The sequence below is a fragment of the Grampus griseus genome (assembly GCF_964374135.1).
Source record: "Grampus griseus genome assembly, chromosome: 4".
In the NCBI taxonomy this organism is placed as follows: Eukaryota; Metazoa; Chordata; class Mammalia; order Artiodactyla; family Delphinidae; genus Grampus; species Grampus griseus.
In genome coordinates this window covers 107,465,440-107,485,284 of record NC_138997.1, presented here as the reverse complement: position 1 = coordinate 107,485,284, position 19,845 = coordinate 107,465,440, and the positions used below count along the sequence as shown (strand labels likewise).

The 19,845-nt window shown below is 44.4% G+C and overlaps 1 protein-coding gene across 3 annotated transcripts in view; it reads right to left on the bottom strand.

The window, feature by feature from the left end:
• STK32B (serine/threonine kinase 32B) overlaps positions 1-19,511 on the bottom strand; it is a gene marked incomplete at its 3' end in the record, with an annotated part of 343,715 nt that extends 324,204 nt beyond the window's left edge. For all 3 annotated transcript variants that reach the window (XM_082653127.1, XM_082653128.1, XM_082653129.1), the window contains exon 1: positions 19,389-19,511. In XM_082653127.1, the coding sequence (XP_082509253.1) occupies positions 19,389-19,440 (52 nt within the window). In that variant the 5' untranslated portion in view covers positions 19,441-19,511. The remainder of the gene's footprint in view (positions 1-19,388) is intronic.
• Between the last annotated feature and the right edge of the window lie 334 nt (positions 19,512-19,845).

The following is a 19,845-nucleotide window of genomic DNA, read 5'->3' as shown; positions in this document are numbered from 1 at the left end:
TCTTTCACCTTGGAAATGTAGCTTTGTAAGGCATTCCACTGGGGCGTGCTCATGAGCAGAGGCTTTACACTCAATGTGCATGTCCCTCATTCCCATATGGCATTTGTAATGCTCCGTGAGCACAGAATTCTGGTGGATCCATGAAGTGTGGAGGTTCAGCAAGACCCAGGTAAGTGTGTTTTGTCTATACCTGAGTAAGCAGGGGCACTGACGGCCCGCAGAGACCAAGTATTCTGTCCAACTAGAACTAACTTACTCCAAATGCGAAAAGAAGCACAGGTGTCCTAAGAGACTGCAAGGACCAAAGAACCTTGGTCATATCCTTTCCTTCCTGTGTTACTTCCCTGTGTTAGCGAATCACTGAGGCTGAAGTGATGACACAGATGGAAAGGAAAATATGAGACAACCATAGTTCCTCTTCCCTTCCATCTCTCCTCACTCATCAGTCAGCTGAAGGTAGGCAGCGTTGGTAGAAAGCGCACGTTATCAAGGAGGGAAATAAAAAGAGTTAATTTTCTGCAGTGTTTCCACTGTTCTGGTCAGAACGAAATATATGTTCATATATGTACCTCGATGTATGAATTGGGTAATTTCTGTGATTCCGCACGAGAGTTCAATGCTTTTGTATTTGCATTTAAAACTGGCATTGCACAATTCAGAGATGAATGGTAAAATGCTCACTGATAACTCAAAATTTTAAATGTTATTTAGCGAGATTGCTATTAAATAGCAGATAAAAAACACCATGACAAACCAAGAGAAAGAGGGAGACCATGAAAGAAAGGAAAAAGCTTTATATCTTAGTACCTTTAACAGCATGTTTCCAATTTTGGAATGAGGGACCCCACCTTTTTATTTTGCACTGAGTCTCACAGATAACAGAGTCAGTTCTGCCAACTAAGAATAAAAATCAAATTCCTTAGCATATGGAGATGTGCACATTTGTGTCCCCCCAAAATTGTTATGCTGAAACCCTAACCCCCAATGAGATGACGGTATTTGGAGATGGGGCCTTTGAGAGATAATGAGTTTAGATGAGGTCATGAGGGTGGGGACCCATGATGGGATTAGTGCCCTTAGAGAGAGAGTAATCACTGTCCTTACAGAGAGAGAGACTAGCACTCTCTCCCTCTCCACCAGGTGAAGGTACAAAGAGAAGACAGCTGTCTGCAAACCAGAAGGAAGGTCTCATCAGCACCTTGATCTTGGACTTCCCAGGGTCCAGAATTGTAAGAAATAAATGTCTGTTGTTCAAGCCACCCAGTCTGTGGTATTTGTTGTGGCAACCCAAGCCAACCAAGACACATAGCATGACACTCCAGGCCCTTTAATGCATGGCTCTGGCCTAAGTCTCCAGCCCCATCTCTATGGCTTCCCTCCCCCATGCCCCCTCCCCCACCATACCCACTCCCCATTAACTCTAAACACCTCCCTGTTCCTTCCACCCATTCACCTCTGCACATGCTGCTCTCCTAGCCTTAAAGGGCCTCCCCAGCCCCACCTTCTCAGCTCTTTCCTTCCTCCCCACATCACCTCCCCCTCAATGCTTCCTGTTCCTACCTCAGGATTGACTCAGAAATTGCCTTTTCTGGGGACATCCCTGGCAGTCCAGTGGTTAAGACTTTGCCTTCCAATGCAGGGGGTGTGGGTTCAATTCCTGGTCTGGGAGCTGCTAAGATCCCACATGCCTCGAGGCCAAAAAACCAAAACATAAAACAGAAACAATATTGTAACAAATTCAATAAAGGCTTTAAAAAAATGGTCTACATAAAAGAAAAATCTTAAAAAAAAAAAAAAAAAAAAGAAATTACCTTTTCTGGAAACACTTCCCAGACCTGATTTGTGGCTTCCTCTAGAACGTCACATTGAAGTTACTACATAATGGTAAAACAAGGTGAAATCGTGTCCTAGGGACACCATAACAAAGTACCACAAACTGGGTGGCTTAAAACAATAGAAATTTATTTTCTCACAGCTCTGGAGGCTGAAAGTCCAACACTGAGGTATCAGCAGGGATGGTTTCTTCTGAGGCAGTGAGGGAGAATCTGTTCCGTGCCTCTCTCCCAGTGTCTGGTGGATTGCCCAGTTTTTGGTGTGCCTCGGCTTGTGGTCATATTACCCCACCTGTGCCTCCATGTGTGCATGGCACTCTCCCTGTGTGTGTGTCTGTCTTTGTGTTCCAATTTCTTGTTTTTATGAGATTCCGGCCCACGCTAATGACTTCTTTTTAACTTAACTACATCTGTGTCCCCAAATAAGGTCATATCCTGAGGTACTGGGGGTTAGGGTTCAACATACTCATTTTGGGGGACTCAACTCAATCCACAATACCAGACATCCAGAAGTCTTTTTCTTTTTTTCCTTTAAGCACCTAAGATGGACATTTTCTAAAAGACGGGGGCCCGATATCTAATCCTCCCTAAAATCCCCCTCCACTCCCAAGCCCTCCATAGGGGCCGCCAAGAGATTTAGCAAAAAGACTCAAAAGTCGGCTGGATCCATGTCAGTAGCATCGACCACCAACAAGAGGACGGCTATCCCTGATCGCCTGTTCCACACAACTTGCCAGAGTCGGGCTTCTTGAAAATAGGCCTTGGCCTTCCTGACAGATGTGATGAGGACTCGGACAAGGAAGCTTGTCTGAACAGGCTGTTTCCTAGGAGAATGGAAATGAGGAATCCCTCCTGACGATAGGGGTTGAAGGCAGGAGGGAGTCAGAACAACTTCTTTCTTCAGGCTGAAAGGAACAGCAGGCCTCACCTGACCTCTCTCTTTGTACATATATCATGCTGCCAGGTGTTGGGCCAAGTGCCCTCCTAAGCACTGTTCACTGTAAGAAGCATCACCTCACTCCATTCCCATGGCAACTGTATCAGATCGCATCCCATTGTCCAGAGGAGGAAACTGAGGCTTGGGAAGGTTAAGGCACTGCTCCACAGTTAGACAATCCGTAGAAGAATCAGGATTTAAACCTGTGTAACCCCCAAAACCTGTCCTTTTAACCTCTGTGCATGGCCTTCTTCAGTCACAAAACTTAATCTAATTTAATAAAACTTACATAGCACATATTATGTGCCAGACTATTTAGTAAGCATTTTACATGTAGTAACTCATTTACTCCTCAGAAGAGTTTATGAAGTAAGTACCACTGAATCCCCATTTTACAGATGAGGAAACTGAGGATCAGGGAGGAGAAGAAACTTACTTGACGTTGCTCAGCTAGTAAGTAGCAGAGCCAGCATGGAACTCCAGGCAGTCTGACTCCACGGTCTGTGCTCTTAACCACTGTGTTGTGGACGGGGCTTCCCTGCTGGAAGATTCCAGGGTGTACCTGGCAGGGCGCCTGCTGTGTACCAGAGACACATAAGCCCAGAGGCCAATATACTATGTCTAAGCAGGGCTGGAAGCTGCAGTGTGATTGAAAGAGCATCAAGCCGCAGCTCTGATGTTGGGAACAAAGTGTGGGACTCACTTCCCTTCAGGGACCTACCCCTGCCTTCGAGCTAACATGCAAACACCTACCCTGCAGACCCCCCCAGGGCCCAACCCTGCATCTACCCAGCTGCCGCCCAGGTCTGCTGGGAGTTCAGTGATTACAAATCCACTCCAAAAAATATCCACTGAGCAAGTCACAAAGGAAGGGTGTACAAAAGGTTAATAAGGGCTTCCCGGGTGGCGCAGTGGTTGAGAGTCTGCCTGCCAATGCAGGGGACACGGGTTCATACCCTGGACCGGGAAGATCCCACGTGCCGTGGAGCGGCTGCGCCCGTGAGCCATGGCCGCTGAGCCTGTGCTTCCAGAGCCTGTGCTCTGCAACGGGAGAGGCCACAGCAGTGAGAGGCCCGCATACCACAAAAAAACAAACAAACAAAAAAAAAAACAAAACAAAAAGGTTAAAAATATCTTGCTACACTGAATATCATTGTTTTTTATCTACCGTACTTTATCTTGACTTTATCTTTCTTCCCAGTTATAGAAGTCTTAATCCATTTAAGCGCCTTTTTAAAAAGTTCTAGTAAAGTAAAATCAGTCAAGATAGAAAAAAGTATTAAGTAAATAACAGTACAGGTAATACATGGCTGTGGTAAAAAATAATTCTGCAGGTGGGACACAAACAGCTGAATATTGGGAAAGACTGTCATGCGGGAAAGAGCGCTCCAGGTATACAGAAAGAAGTGAGACCAAGCACCACAATTTTATCACCTAAGACAACTTAGTCAACTTCTCCAAACCCCAACATCCTTGGGTATAAAATGAAGCCAAAGTTACCACTCTTACTCTGCAGTGTTATTCTAAAGACCACATGAAATCGTGTATGAACAATGTTTGGCCCATACAAGGTGCTTCTTAAATATAATTCAGTTTTCCCTTTCCCTAGACTGCCTCCTTCAGATACAAGGAGGGAAGCTGTTACCTTTCATAGGTTACACAGTGATGTTTCTTTGTCTTTCCTGGCAGACGGTCAAGGACCAGCAGTTACAATGACAGACACTTTGTAAAAGCAGTGGAACCCACACTAGACACTACAAGAGTCACAGGCCCTGTCCTCATAGAGACTTCGGTCTCAGGGGGGAGACAGACATTAATGAAGGATTCACACAAATAAGCAAAGAACTGCAAATGTGATAAACGCAACGAAAGGGCACATGGTAATTTGAGGGGGGTTCCCTGGGGGTCATGACGCAGTCTGGGAATAAGATAAGGCACCTTGAAGAAAGATAAGTGGGAGATAACTAAACCAAGTGGGGTGGAGGTGGGTGGGAGAGCATTTCAGGCAGAGAGAACAAGTGATAAGGCCCTGGGGCAGTAGTGGGCATGGAACTTACATGAAACTGAAAGAATGCTCCCATGGCCGAAGAGTATAAATAACAGCATTGATTACAGGAAGAATGAGAGGAGTAGCTAACTCCATGGGACAGTGCCCACGTGCCAGGTACTCTAACAACTTTGCACTGAGCAGTTTAACTCAGGCAGTGAACTGAACTCACGTGAGATGAGACAGGATGGGAGAGTTGGGCAGGTTCCGGACCATACAACCTTGGAGGCCATATTACATTCCTAATCTTCGTCCTGAGAGCAATGAAGCCACTAAGGACCGCTGAGCAGGACCAGCTTGGTCATATTCATGACTTAAAACTGTGATTCTGGTGGTTGGATGGAGGATGTGCTGAAAGGGCAAGAGGGAGCACGGAGACCAGTCAGGAGGCAGCACAGGGGTCCCATGAGGGGCGATGTTGAATGGAGATGGTAGTGGTGTGGCTGGAAAGAAAGGGCAGATTTGGGAGGTAAACTCAACACAGCCAGGTGCCTAATTGGATTCACGGGGGTGAGGGAGATGGAAGGATCAAGGAAAACCTCAGAGATGTTGGCTCCTGCAACTGGGTAGATGATGGTACTGCGCACTAAGCTCGGAAACTCTGAAAAATACATGAGTTTGATTGAGGTCATTTTGAATTTGAGGTATTAAATCTTCTGAGACATCCAAGTGGAAATACAGGCACACAGACTGGGAGCCCAGAGGAGAAATGTGAATTAAGGAAATAAATTACTGAGTCATGGTTTTAGAGGAATAGGCACCAGTTACGCATGTGCTGTCTCTGAGCTCCAAATCCACTGCTTTGTGACACTGGACAGGACCCTGGGGATGTTTATTTCCAGCTGGCTTCATGTTCGGCATGGCCAATAGAGGGCACAACAGAGACACTGCCGGTCCAGAGTGGGAGGAAGGGGCGTCCCTTTTTCTTCCAGTGTGCTGCTTTCCACGTGCTGCACTAGGCTGAGGTGCAGGGGACCTGGTAGCCCTTATCTCAGCGGCCCTCTTGCGCAAGCTGCAGCCAGCATCCTCCCACAAGCTTCTGTGCCACCCAGTAGGATGCCTGTTCCTCTGACAACCAGGCCCTCCCAATGAGATCTGAAACAGCCTAGATGGAGAGGGAAGCCCTCTTCTAGGTTTCTGAGCTCTTTCCTTGTTAACTCACCCTCAGCCCTAGCGGCAGCAGCTGTTTTCCTGAAATTGCTCCTTCTGGATCTCCTAGAGTCCTGACTCGTTTTCGAAGTCAACCTTTTGACTAGATGACAGTCCTTTGTACTACATTTTCCCTTTTTGACATTGCTTTGGTCTCCTGACTGCACTCAGACTGGTACAGAGTGACTGAACACGTAGGGGTTGGCAATCTCACCTGGAGAGACAGTACAGAGAGCTAAGGAAGAGGTACCAGGGCTCAGTATTGAGGAACTCCAAGATTTACTGCAAGGGGGAGGAGGCTGAACTTGCAAAGAAGATGGAGAAGGAACAGCCAATGAACATCATAAAGGACTTAAAAAGGGAAATCAAAAAATAGGAGACAATATTTGCAACACATATAACTGACAAAGAGGAGTTATCTAGAATATGTAAGGAACAAATCAATCCAAAAAGGCAGACTCTTCTAGAAGAAAAACTAACAAAGCTATGAACAGGCACTTCACAAAAGTGGGAACGAAATATATAAAGAAACCTCAACCTGTTAGTGAGGAAATGCAATTTAAAACAATAAGATACCACTTCATGCTCATTCGATTGGCAAATATGAAAAAGCCCATAACTAAATATTGGCAAGGAAGGAAAGGTGTGTGGTCCTACAGGGTAGCCACGAGCCACATGTGGCTTTTGAACACTTTAAATGTAGTTAATCCAAATTGAGACATGCTGTTACTGTAAAATACATACCCAATTTCAAAGATTTAGTATGAATAAAAGGATGTAAAATATCTCAATAATTTTGACATTGAAATTAGTTATGTTAGGGTAAATAAAGTATATTATTAAGTTCACCTAATCCTTTTTACCTTTATAATGTCACTAGTAGAGATTTTCTAATTACAAATATGGCTTGCACTTGGCGACCTCTGATGCAGAGCAATGGAAGCGTCTATACGTGGCTAATCAGAGCGTAAACTGGTACAACTACTTTGTAAAACAATTTGCCATTATCTAACAAAGTTGAACATACACCTATTCTATGACCCAGCCATTTTCCTAACGGTATACGTTCTAGAGAAACTCTTATGTATGCGCACCAGGAGATATATACAAAATTGTTCATAGCAGCATTGTTCATAATAGTCAAAAACTAGAAAGAGTACAAATGTCCACTGTCAGTAGGAAGGATAAAGTTCACGGTGCAGTCACATGACGGAACGTTACACATTGGTGAAAATGAAGAGAGTACAGCTATACACAGCATGGGTGAATCTTAGAAACTCAATCTTGAGCAAAAACTGCAAAGTACAGAAGAATACATAAAACGTGGTACTATTTTTATAAATTTCATAAAGCAATAACAATTAAACACTGTATGGTTAGCAATGAGAAAGTGTGGGAAAGAGGATGGAGTCAGGGAGAAGCCCAGGGAGCTTCAAAAGTACAGGACAGGCTCTACTCTTCAGTTGGATCATGAGTTTATGCATGAGCTCATTTTCTTATTTCCAAGAAAGAAAAGACTTACAATCATATGCTAGTTTTAAGAACCAAATGATCATGACTCTACTCAGAGCTATTTCACTGAAATGATGAAGCCAACGTAGTGAGTTAAGGACCAAGTTATCATGAGAAAGTGAGGACACCAAGAGAAGACTGTTTTGGGGGCAAGTATGGTTGTGAAAGTGAGGCGTGTTGGGTGGTAGACCTAAGGTGACACGGGTACCAGGGAGAGCTTATTATTAAACTAGAAGGCATTACGCACACATAAACACTGAGGAGAGGACTTCTGCTTCCAGTCGACTAGAGTGTTTCTGGTCAACCTTCCTGCTAATAAGAACTATGATAACTGTACAAAATATATATTTTAAAATCTATTTGAAGGACTCATAGAGCTCTCAAAGGAGTAAGGAGCTGCAGGTTGAATACCGATGAAAAAGAAAAGCCCAAAGAGATGGGTCCAGCACTGAGATCACTCTTCCTCAAGAGGTTATCTGCCAAATCTGAAAACAGCTTTCAGGAGGCTAAGAAGTCACACAGGGTTTGCAAGACCTCACAGGCTTTAGGGACAGGACACACACTAAAAATCAGAGTCTACCAAAAAGGAAGAGGCTTGGTAAACTCTGCGCTTCCCGTAAGGATGCCAAAGGGCTTTGTTCCAGCAATGAGTATGAAATGGATGAGAAAACAAAAGATGTCTAAAAGGAAACAATTGACAATAAAACTAGAAGGTTATGGGCTTCCCTGGTCGCGCAGTGGTTGAGAGTCTGCCTGCCAACACAGGGGACACGGGTTCGTGCCCCGGTCCGGGAAGATCCCACGTGCCGCGGAGCGGCTGGGCCCGTGAGCCATGGCCGCTGAGCCTGCGCATCCGGAGCCTGTGCTCCACAACGGGAGAGGCCACAACAGTGAGAGGCCCGCATACCGCAAAAAAAAAAAAAAAAAAAAAACAGAAGGTTACCAAATAATGGAGTTATCAAACATGTCTTCTAAGTAAACGTGATTGTTAGGTTTAAATAATTAAAAAGCAAGTTTTGAGAATTTCAGCAGAGGTGAAAGCCATAAAAGAGAACCAAATGGTGATTCTAGAACTGAAAAGTGCAACAATGAATATTAAGAACTTGAAAGTTATACTTCATAGCAGATAGGGAGACCTGAAGTGATTACAAAAGAAATAGGGTAGAAGAAAATATTCGGACTAAAAACAAAGAGAAAGAAAAGAGTTTTTTTAAAATACGGAAATATTGTCAGAGCCATACAAGGCATAGTGATAAGGCCTAATATCTGTGCAATTTGAGTTTGATAATGTGAGGAGAAAGAAAATGTCAGATGTGATATTAGAAGACAAAATAAGAATCCCGCAAAAATAGCAATGCCCCTCAAGCACAGATACAAGAAGCAAGAGCCACAGGACGTAATGGCCAGAATGCCAGACCTATGCAAACCGTAATGAAATTTCTGATTTAATTTCTGATTTAAATTTTATAGCAAAATATAAAATTCTTAAAAGCAGCAAGACAAAACGTCAGCTGAAAAGGAGCAAAAAATAGTACTGACAGTCGTCTTTTCATCAGAAACAATAAAAACCCCAAGACAATAGAATCGTATCTTCAAAATGCTGAAGGAAAAAGATGCCGATACAGATTTGATATCCAGAAAAATAATAATTCATAAACAAAGTTTAAATGAAGACATTTTCAGACAAATAAAAAGTGAGACTTGTCACCAGAAGTCATACTCTAAAGGGAATGCTAAAGAAAATATTTCAGGCAAAATGAAGATAATTCCAATGGAAACTTCCAAGTGAAGGAAGAAATAATGAGCAGAATATGTGAGTAAATATAATCAATGATCAAAGAAGATTCTGTCTCAAAAATCTAGAAAAAGAACAGTAAGTTAAACCAAAATGTATGTAGGAGAAAATTAAAATGAGAACATAAACCAGTAAATCATTAGCAAACAAATAATAATTAAGAAAGCCAAGGGTATTTTTAAATCTAAAAAAACTGATAAACTCAAGCAAGACCAATCAAAAAATAAATTAAGGAGGGAGAAAACACAAATTACCAAAATCAGAATTAAAAAAGAAGATATCATTACAGATCCTACAAACACTGAAAAGATTAAGAAGATATTATGAACATTTGGCCCATACATGTGCAACTTAGAAATAATAACAATCCTAAACAAACTCTTACAGGGAATTGCAAGAAATGGTATAGTTCCAAATTCTTTTAATGAGGCCAATATAACCTTGATACAAAAAATTAATAAAGATGGGCTTCCCTGGTGGCACAGTGGTTAAGAATCCACCTGCCAATGCATGGGACATGGGTTCAAGCCCTGGTCTGGGAAGATCCCACATGCCGCGGAGCAACTAAGCCCGTGCGCCACAACTACTGAGCCTGCGCTCTAGAGCCCGTGAGCCACAACTACTGAGCCCACATGCCTAGAGCCCATGCTCCGCAACAAGAGAAGCCACCACGATGAGATGCCCGTACACCGCAACAAAGAGTAGCCCCTGCTCGCCATAACTAAAGAAAGCCCGCATGCAGCAACAGACACAACACAGCCAAAAATAAATAAAATAAATAAATTTATTTTTTAAAAAACTAATAAAGACATTAAGGGGGTGGGGGAGGGAAGTACTGGGAGTTTGGGATTAGCAGATGCAAACTATTATATATAGAATGGATAAATAACAAGGTCCTACTGTAGAGCACAGGGAACTATATTCAATATCCTGTGATAAACCATAATGTAAAAGAATATGAACAAGAATAAATATATATAACTGAGTCACTTTGCTGTACAGCAGAAATTAACACATTGTAAATCAACTATACTTCAATAAAATTTTTTTTTAAAGACATTAAAAGTGTGCCCTTTCTTGCTCTTCTCTGGAAGAGTTTGCAGAAGATTATCATTATTTTTTTTAACATCGTTATTGGAGTATAATTGCTTTACAACAGTGTGTTAGTTTCTGCTTTATAGCAAAGTGAATCAGTTATACATATACATATGTTCCCATATCTCTTCCCTCTTGCATCTCCCTCCCTCCCACCCTCCCTATCCCACCCTTCCAGGCGGTCACAAAGCACCGAGCTGATCTCCCTGTGCTATGCGGCTGCTTCCTACTAGCTATCTACCTTACGTTTGACAGTGTATATATGTCCATGCCTCTCACTCGCTTTGTATCATTATTATCATTTCTACCATTTGGAAGAATTCACCTATGAAGACATCTGGGCCTAGACTTCCCTTTACAAGAAAATTTTTACTACAGGTTCAATTCCTTAATAGATATAGAATTAATCTAATATTTAAATTCTCCTTGTATTATTTTTGCTAAGTTGTGTTTTCCAAAGTAGTTATTTTATCCAAATTTCAAATGTATTGGCATACTGTTCATAATATCCTCTTATGAAAAATTTATAAACAAAATATTACCAAATCAAATCTAATAATATATCACATCATGAAAACTGGGTTTTATGCCAAGAATGAAAGGTTAATTTATTATTTAAGAATACTCTAAAAATTTGATCTTCACCTAGTCAGACAAAGAAAAAGGAGAAAAACCACATATTATCTCAACAGATGGAGAAAAAGCATTTACTTAAATTCAATCCTCATTGATAATAAAACCTCCCAGCAAATCAGGATAGAAGGAAAATAACATGATAAAGCGTATCTACAATAACAATACAGCTAACATAATAATTAACTGTAAAATAGTGAATGCTCTCTGCCTGAGGGAGAGCTGGTTTTGGTCAATGTGCCCATCAGGACAGGTTGTGTTACGCTACAGTAAGAAGCAGCCCCAAATCTCAGTGCCTTCAAAAAGCAGAAGTGTCTGTCTCACTGATGCCATGTCCCAGGTCAGGTGGCCTCCGTTCCACGTTGCACTCACTCTGGGAGGCAGGCTGAAGTAAGTTCCACCATCCAGAACATTGTGGTTGCCCAGAGCTAGAGACATACGAAGTGACACCTAGTTCATAAATACTTTTTCCAAGGTGTGACATACATTGCCTCCGCTCACAATGACCAAAGCGAGTCACATGTTCCCACAGAACTGCAACGGGACAAGGAAGGACAATTCTTTGCATGGAAATAAACAGGGACGGGATATGGGTGAACAGTGGTAAAGCCCCACATTGAGAGAATGGGGCCTATTTGTATTACTGACTTCACAGATGGAAAGAGGAACCAGAGGCCAGACTCCTCAATGAATAAGGACACTCCAAGATGGTCAGAAGAACCAAGGGCTGAAAGGAGTTAGACTGCAGGATCAGTAACAATATCGGTCTTCATTTTTTCCTTGGTTGTCTCTGGCTAATAAGCCTGATTTTCTCTTCTTGGTGGTTCTGGTGCACAATTCTCCCCTGCTATCCTAAACTGTTTGTCCCCATTGTTGTCTGCAGGAGAATATCCCTTTAGGGTGTCAGGACTCTCACTGCTCTTTGTAGAACAGTTTTTCCATCTCTGTCTGTAATAGCTCAGAGCCCAGATTTTAGATAACTGAGTATTGCTAAGAATATTTTGTTCCTACCAATTCTCTCAGGAGAATGCCCAAGCTCAGTGCTAGCTTATGCTGATTGATCCTTCTAAAATATCGATCCTTCTTCTCTCAAGGCATTTAAACCCTTCCCTCAAGACATCATAAATCCTGTCGCCATCCTAACAGCCTATCCACTCCAGCTCATATCGTGAGAGCCATCTCCCCTCTCCACCCTTTTGCTGTCCCATAAAAGAGGGATTTTTGTCTTACCCAGAAAGCAGCAGGGGAAAGATCTGCCTTCTCTCTCCATTGGGAGAGAAGTGATAGCCCAAATTATGACATACAAGAGTCCAATATCCATTGATCATTACAGGTTACCATTTTTTGGAAATTTCTTGGGTTTCTCTGTGACTGGGAACCACGGTCCCAGAGCCCACCTTACAGACTCAATTCTCTGCCCAAGCAGGTCTCAAGCTTGAAATTAAGGGACAAGAATAGAAAGGCCATTCTGGACTCAAATCCAAGTCAGTTCTCCAAACCAACTTTATTAATAATACACCCGAAATGTCTTCGTTTGTTTCTCAACAGCTTCTGAACTCAGAAGAATAGAAGAAATTGGCCCCCAATAAGTTATTACTTTCATCTCTCATTCAACAAAGAGCTGTCATAGGCCTTCACTGGCCCCATTCTAGGCCTTGCAGACACCAAGGTGAAAAGGAAAGAATTGCCGCTGTTCAGAAGTCACAGTCTAGTGCAGAAGTGGATATGCAACAAAATAAACAAGGAATGTTCCATGTTTCAAGGAACACAAAAATAATCATCACTGGAATAGATGCTTCTGTTTGTGTTTACCTGCCTGACCCAGGGTCCACTTCTCTTCTTCTGTTGATACTGCAATATTCCTTGAGAAGATTCTTCACATATCTTCTTTGTCCCAATGCCTCAAGGGGAACCAACGCCACCCCCTGAATCCAAGGGTGGGCATGAGATACAGCCCGGCCAGTTACAGCCTCAGTCTCCCTGGTCACAGCCATTGGTGCAAGAATGACCCAAGACCTCATGAGAACCCATCAGAACTAACCCTGGGATGTTCTCTGCAACGATGGTGAAAAAGATACTCCCTTTTCCACACTTGGAGTTGTGAGGTTGTGAGCCTGGGGGTGGTAAGGGCCTCATGAGGAGAGAGCCTGCTTGGAGCTACACAGAGGAGAGAATCCAAGGAGGAAGATTTCTCATGATAGTATTCAGGAACTTGGTTCCAGCCACAGCTGATGAGACTCACACCTCCATTCATTCATTTATTGATTTGTCCATCAAAAATTTATTGAGCATCTATTATGTTCCAGGTGTTTTAGGGCTTGGGGACACAGCAGTGAATCAATCACACCACTTCCCTACTTCAAGGAGCTTGTAACTCCTTAGGAGGAGACCAATGCACGAAAAATGATGCCCATGTTAACAGGATCACTCTGGCTGCTGCATGGAGGTGCCACTGAAGAGGGGAAGGGTAAAAGGAAGCAGACCAGTTAAGGAAGTTATTGTAATAACCTAAGCAAGAGGGGTGACGCTGGCTTGGACCAGAATGGAAGTGATGAGAAGTGGCCGGAGCCAATTAATTCCCTTTAAAGGAGCTCATGTTGCTTTTCTGTCACTTGCAGCTGAAGGAGGCTGGCATGCTCTATTCCGTCTGCTTTCAGGTGCCATCCACATTAAATGCACTCTTACTTTATGTGCCACGAAGAAGGAAGAAATGCTGCCAATTAATCTACAATGTGATTCTTTCGCATCCCTTAAAAGAGTTCCTTTAGACCTTTCATATATCATGTTAGTACGAACAACTGTGACCATGTACAAACAATAAAATTACATCACAAGTACCACCATGACCAGCAGTGATCATAAAGCAATCCCAATTTCAGAAATGTTAAAACATGGGAAAGTGTGTGCGTCATAGTCAATGAAATCCATTAGTGTGTATACTTATGTCTGACTTTCTAGAGATGATTAGTACATGGTTTATCCTCATGAAGTCCATATTTATTTTCTAGGATGTTTGAAAGGTATAAATGCATCCTACAATTCATTTCTACTTAACCATCTCAGATCGATTTATGGTAATTTTCTTAATCCCCCATGTACAAGACAAATCAAAATGAACTTTCAAATGAGGTGTAGATCTTAAAATCTAAGCTTTACTTTCTAGACTCCTGCATTAGACACACACATGCCTGATACACATATGGACACCAAGCCCATAAGCCCACATCCCTTACATGGCCTCTCTCCAGCCTCTACTTCTGTACGTACTCTATATATAAAGAACAAAGTGCATTCAAAGCAACTCCAAACTTTCTCAGAATATGTTTGGTTTCCACCTTTTGCACAAGCCACAACTGGTACAAGGATGAAAAGCAATGTATAACATAAGTGAGCTTGCCCCAAGTTCTAAAAAAGTTGAGACAGGGCTTCCCTGGTGGCGCAGTGGTTGGGAGTCCGCCTGCTGGTTCAGGGGACACGGGTTCGTGCCCTGGTCCGGGAGGATCCCACATGCCACGGAGCGGCTGGGCCCGTGAGCCATGGCCGCTGAGCCTGCACGTCCGGAGCCTGTGCTCCGTAACGGGAGAGGTGGCAGCAGTGAGAGGCCCGCGTACCGCAAAAAAAAAAAAAAAAAAAAAAAGTTGAGACAAAGTTGGAAGTGAATTCTGCCCCATTAAGAGATTTCAGGCACTTTGTGAATCACAATGACAGGGACACCCCAGGTTCAAAAGACTGTCTCCAAGTGAAGCATGATTGCAACTTCAGGGAGTGATTTTTTAAATTGCCTTTGTTATCTGACTGTGCCCAGAGTTAAACAACTTTTGTTGTATATTTATGTTAACCAAGAAGATGCTTTCATGTTCTACGCTGCATGTGAAGTTACCTGGCCCAATAATAATACAGAAGTTACATTTCTTTTTAAATGTCCCTTTAACTCCTAACAATCGAAAATGAGAATACCCAGAGCTGTTTACAAGGTTGTGAAACTGATACCCTCAAATGTGGGTACAGGCCATAAATTGATACAACATTGATATTTAAAAAAAAAACCTTTTGGAAACATAATTTAAGAACATGTTTCTGGAGTCCTAGAAGTTATTCAATCCTTTCGATCCAATAATCTCACTCACTGCACCTCATTTTAAGGAATTCACTTAAAAGAAGAAAAATGCTTTACGTATAAAATTTTCAGGCAACTTACTTATAAAGATGAAACACTGAAAACAGCCTGCATGTCTAACAACAAGAAAACATTTAAGTTACAATAGTTCCATCAGATGGAATATTACAGCCCATTAAAATAGTAATTTTGAAGACATTATAGCAACATAAACTACTTAAAACAGGACGCTAAGAGAAAATGCAGAAATCATTTTGTGTGGCAAGTGTACCCTTATGTAAAAATGTCTAGACATAGATTAGGACAGTAAAGGGAAAAAACCTTAAAAACAATTTTGACACGAATTTGGAAAGGGAGATGATTTTGCTTTCATTCCCAGAACTTGCATTATGATATGACAGCTCAACAAAATGTTTTCTGAAGATGGTAGCTGATTATTGTAAATGATCAAGTGCTGTCAGGATGCACTGTTACTTTCTTCCTATAGACGTTTGCATAAAGAGACCTCTATCAGAGCCTGATCTCTGCGCTAGTCTCATTCTGCGTTGGTCCTACATATCTTTGAGGGATTCATTTTCCTGTAGGTCCTAAGGGGTGGCACAGGAAACAGTGTTAGGTACCAGACTCTGGAGTTAAACAGCCCTGGGGGGTTAACTCATGAGTCCCAGCTCATCCATACACAGACCATGGGACCCTGGGCAGTTTTCCAGAGGTCCTCTGTAAACTCTCTAGTAAAATGCACATTCTGAGACCTCCCTGGCTGAGTCGTGATAATGATTCCCAATTAGGTATGAAAAGGAGTCCACACAATGCATCACTAAGTTATAGTTTTTAATATTATCTGGATGCAAGTTAAATGTTTGCCATCAGAATGTAGACAGTTAGGGTACAATTACACAATGGCAAATTTTCAGCTACAGTTTAGCTTTAAATTACTCACAAATCAGATTTGTTCTGGTTGCGTAGGTATCTGCATCTTCAACCACTCAGCAACTCTGGTTTGGGACAGCATGTTCGGTCACCAGACCATGTTACTGCCCTGCTTAAAATCCTTCCGTTGACTACAGATGTCCATAAGGTCAATTCCAAATACATGGCCACTGGGCCCTTTAAGGCCACCCCAGCACTCAGGGTTCATCTCCTGTAGCTTCCAGCCTCACACACCACATTGCAGGGGTACTAAAGTCCCCACAATCTCCCCAAAGAGCCATGTTTATTCTTTACCATCTGTCTTTGCACATTCTGTTCCCTCCCTCTGAAACACCCTTCCCCTACCTACCAACCTCTCCTTCCTGGGAACTTCTACCATTTCTGCAAGACTCAGTCTAAGAGGAAGTCTTCTCTGACCCCTCCTCTCTGCCCCGGGGTTAGGGCACCTCCTGTAGGATACCACAGTTCCCTGAGCTCTCTTACACTGTCCTGGCTGTTTATCTGCTCTGCGAGCTCCCTGAGGGTTAGAACTTTGCCTTCATCTTCTCCATATTCCTGCTGCCCAGCACAGGGGTGGGTGCAGAAAAGATGACCAGTACATGCCTACGAAATAAGCGAATCAATTGGCGGCAAATAACAGTGTGTTACTTGAACAAGTATTGAGACATATGCTGGCAAAATCAAACAAGTTAATGTTTCACTGAGCTGAAAGCCAGCAAAATGAGGAGAGTCCCAACCTTGTATTTCAACCAGGCAGTTGACCTTGAGCCCGACCACTTTTGGAATGAGGAACAACAGCAGGAAAATCAAAAGCTTGGCTATGCCAGATATAACTATTTTGCCAACAGATATTTAAAGCATATTTTCTGGGATAAAGGATAGAGACAGGAAAGCAAATTTACTCTGAAAATAAAAGAGAAAGACACTAAAAAATTACCTAAACCATGACCTTTGACCCAGGCTACTACCACGAACCTCTAAAATTGGGAGTGATGCATAAGTTTGTGCTTTCTTCTGGGAAAGGAGTCCATGGCTTTCATCAAAGGATCCTGTTATGGGCCGAAATGTGTCCCCTCCAAACTTGAGATGCGGAAGCTCTACCCTCCAACATGACTATGTTTGGAGAGAGGGCTTTTAAGGAGATAATTAGCATTCAGTGAGGTCATAAGGGTGAGGCCCTAACCCTGTGGGACAGGCGATCTTATAAGAAGAGGAAGAGCCACCAGAGATCTCTATCTCCTTGAGCACACAGGTCATGTGAGGACCCAAGGAGAAGGAGGCTGTCTGCAAGCCAGGGAGAGAGCCCTCACCAGAAACCAACCCTGATGACACCTTGATCTTGGACTTCCAGCCTCCGTAACAGTGAGAAAATAAATTTCTGTTGTTTAAGCCACCACCACCACCAAATTCTTTTGTTTAAGCATCTGGGGTATCTTGTGAATGCTTTCTTTTTTTTTTTTTTTTTTGTGGCCATGTCACACAGCTTATGGGAGTTTAGTTCCCTGACCAGGGATCGAACCCAGGCCCTCGGCAGTGAGGGTGCAGAGTCCTAACCACTGGACCACCAGGGAGTTCCACATCTGGGGTATCTTGTTAGAGCAGCCTGAGCAGACTAATATAAGTCCGTTCCCCAAAACAGACAGGAAACCTTTGACTGATTGTGAACGGAAAGTTTTTGGCCCAAGTCATCCTCTCCATCTGTCAATGAGTGTATCTTCTCATAGGGTCTGAGCACCCCTGAATGTAACCTCACAGGACAGAAGTTCTCCCAAAGGGACAGGCCTGCCCCACATCCACCCCAAGCAGGATGTGTCCCTAGCAGAACACATATTTAAATACTGATTTAAGTGTCAAGATCGCTTTGACTTTCTTAGAGCAATTCAGGGTCATTATGAACTTGACTGGGGAAGAGTTCAGCTACATGGTGTCCAAATGCTTCCTGGGATACACAAGGGCCTCCCCCATCCACCTGGCTACCTCTTGTCTGTCCACTCCTGGCTCCCTATCTACCTGTGCTCCAGACTAAACAACCAGGAAGGGCTTAGCCTTCCTTGGGTCTCCAAGGCCCTGCACTGGTCCCGCTCACTGCCCTTATCACCATGGATGGTCCTCAGTGCCACTAGACTAGGAACTCCTTTAAGAAAGGACCAAATGGGCGTGACTCAATTACATTGGCTGTATTCAGGTATTCTATTCAGAGGGACTGCCGGGGTGAGCGTTTGACTACCACCCACAGCCTTGGTAGATTTAGAGATCATGACTGATGCCCACAAGCCTATTCCTGGGCACAAGAAGCACTGCCTCCAGGGCAGACTGTCCAGCCTCAAAGCCAGCTCTGACTAGGACACATCTCTTTCTTCAACTGTAAAATGGAACAACAGAAGTACCCACCTCATACGGTTGCCATGAGGCCTGAGTGAGCACATGTAAAGCCCTAGAACACTGGCTGGCACATGGACTATGCTCAGTAGACCTGGCTCTCATTTGGGGACACAGTGGAGACTGGAGAAACCAGTGCAATAGCAAACCGAGCCTTTAGAGGCAAAGTTAACACATAACACCGTGCAGAGCTCTGTAACTGATTATATTATCAAGGCACTTCTCACAGGAATTACCACTGGTTAAGCTTCAAACGACCCCCTAAGGTAGTAAGCAGCAATCGTAAGTCTCTTCTCCTAGGTGAAGAAACAAAGGTTTCAGAGAGGTTAAGGAAGTTGCCCACAGACACACAGCGCTGGAAAAGGGGTTCTGCTATTCCAAATACGAAGCTCTACCGATATGAGCCATAAGAGCCCAGTTCTGGAGTTTAGATGAGGTTGGACCGCTTACACCACTCCTCCACCTGGGAGGCTGCCAACAGCGGGACGCCTTCCGCCCAGACACAGAGTTTAATCAAGAAAAGTTTCCCTAAGCCGTTCTGGGTGAATGAGGAGGGCAGCATGGAACACACACACACACACACACACACACGCACGCACGCACGCACACACACACACACACACACACAACGCCTCCTTCAGCCTCGGGCTCTAAAGGAGACCTCGGCTTCCCCGGAGCCCAAGCAACATCCAGACTCGCCTCCGAAGTCAACTCATCCCTCCTGCTCCCCCAAGTGAAGCCTTCGGGTTCACTCTCCTCTCGGAATGGCCCGCCCGGGCTCGCGCTCGGCACCGTCCCGGCCCCTAAGGGGCACTGACGCGAGGAGTTGTTGCCTCTGTAGAAGCCCCTAGCCCGGCACGGGCCGGGCACACAGCCGACGCTCGGCCAAGGGTGCTGGAAGGAGGGATACCCGGCCTCTGCCCGAAGGGGCAGCGCGGGGCAGGCGCCCCTCGCCCTCTTACCTTCCTCATTCTCGTCAAACACCGGGGGCTTGTGGGAGTGGTTCCCGCCCATATTCCGCCGCGGCGGCTGCCGCAGCTGCCGCTACTACATGCCCGGCCGCCGGGGTGCGGGTGCGGAATGTGCCGCGAGCGCCCAGCCCAGACTGCAGCCGCGCGCCGAGCCGGAGGGGGCCGAGCGCCGCGCAGCGGCGGGAACCGCGCCCCCTCCTCCCGGGCGTCCCCCTGGCGACGCTCTCCCGCCTCGCCCGCCGCTCCCTGGCCACGCTAACTCTTCTGCCGCGCCCCTCGCCTGCGCCCGCCCTGGAACACTGGAGCTCGCGGCGCGGGGGCCACCGAGGCGCGCTCCACGCGGGAGACCGGAGGCGGCGCGGGAAAAGTAGGAGGAGCAGGAGGGGAAGGAGGGAATGGGCGGGGGCTGCGCAGAGGGGGAGAGCGGGCGAGCGCAGCCCCGGGGGCG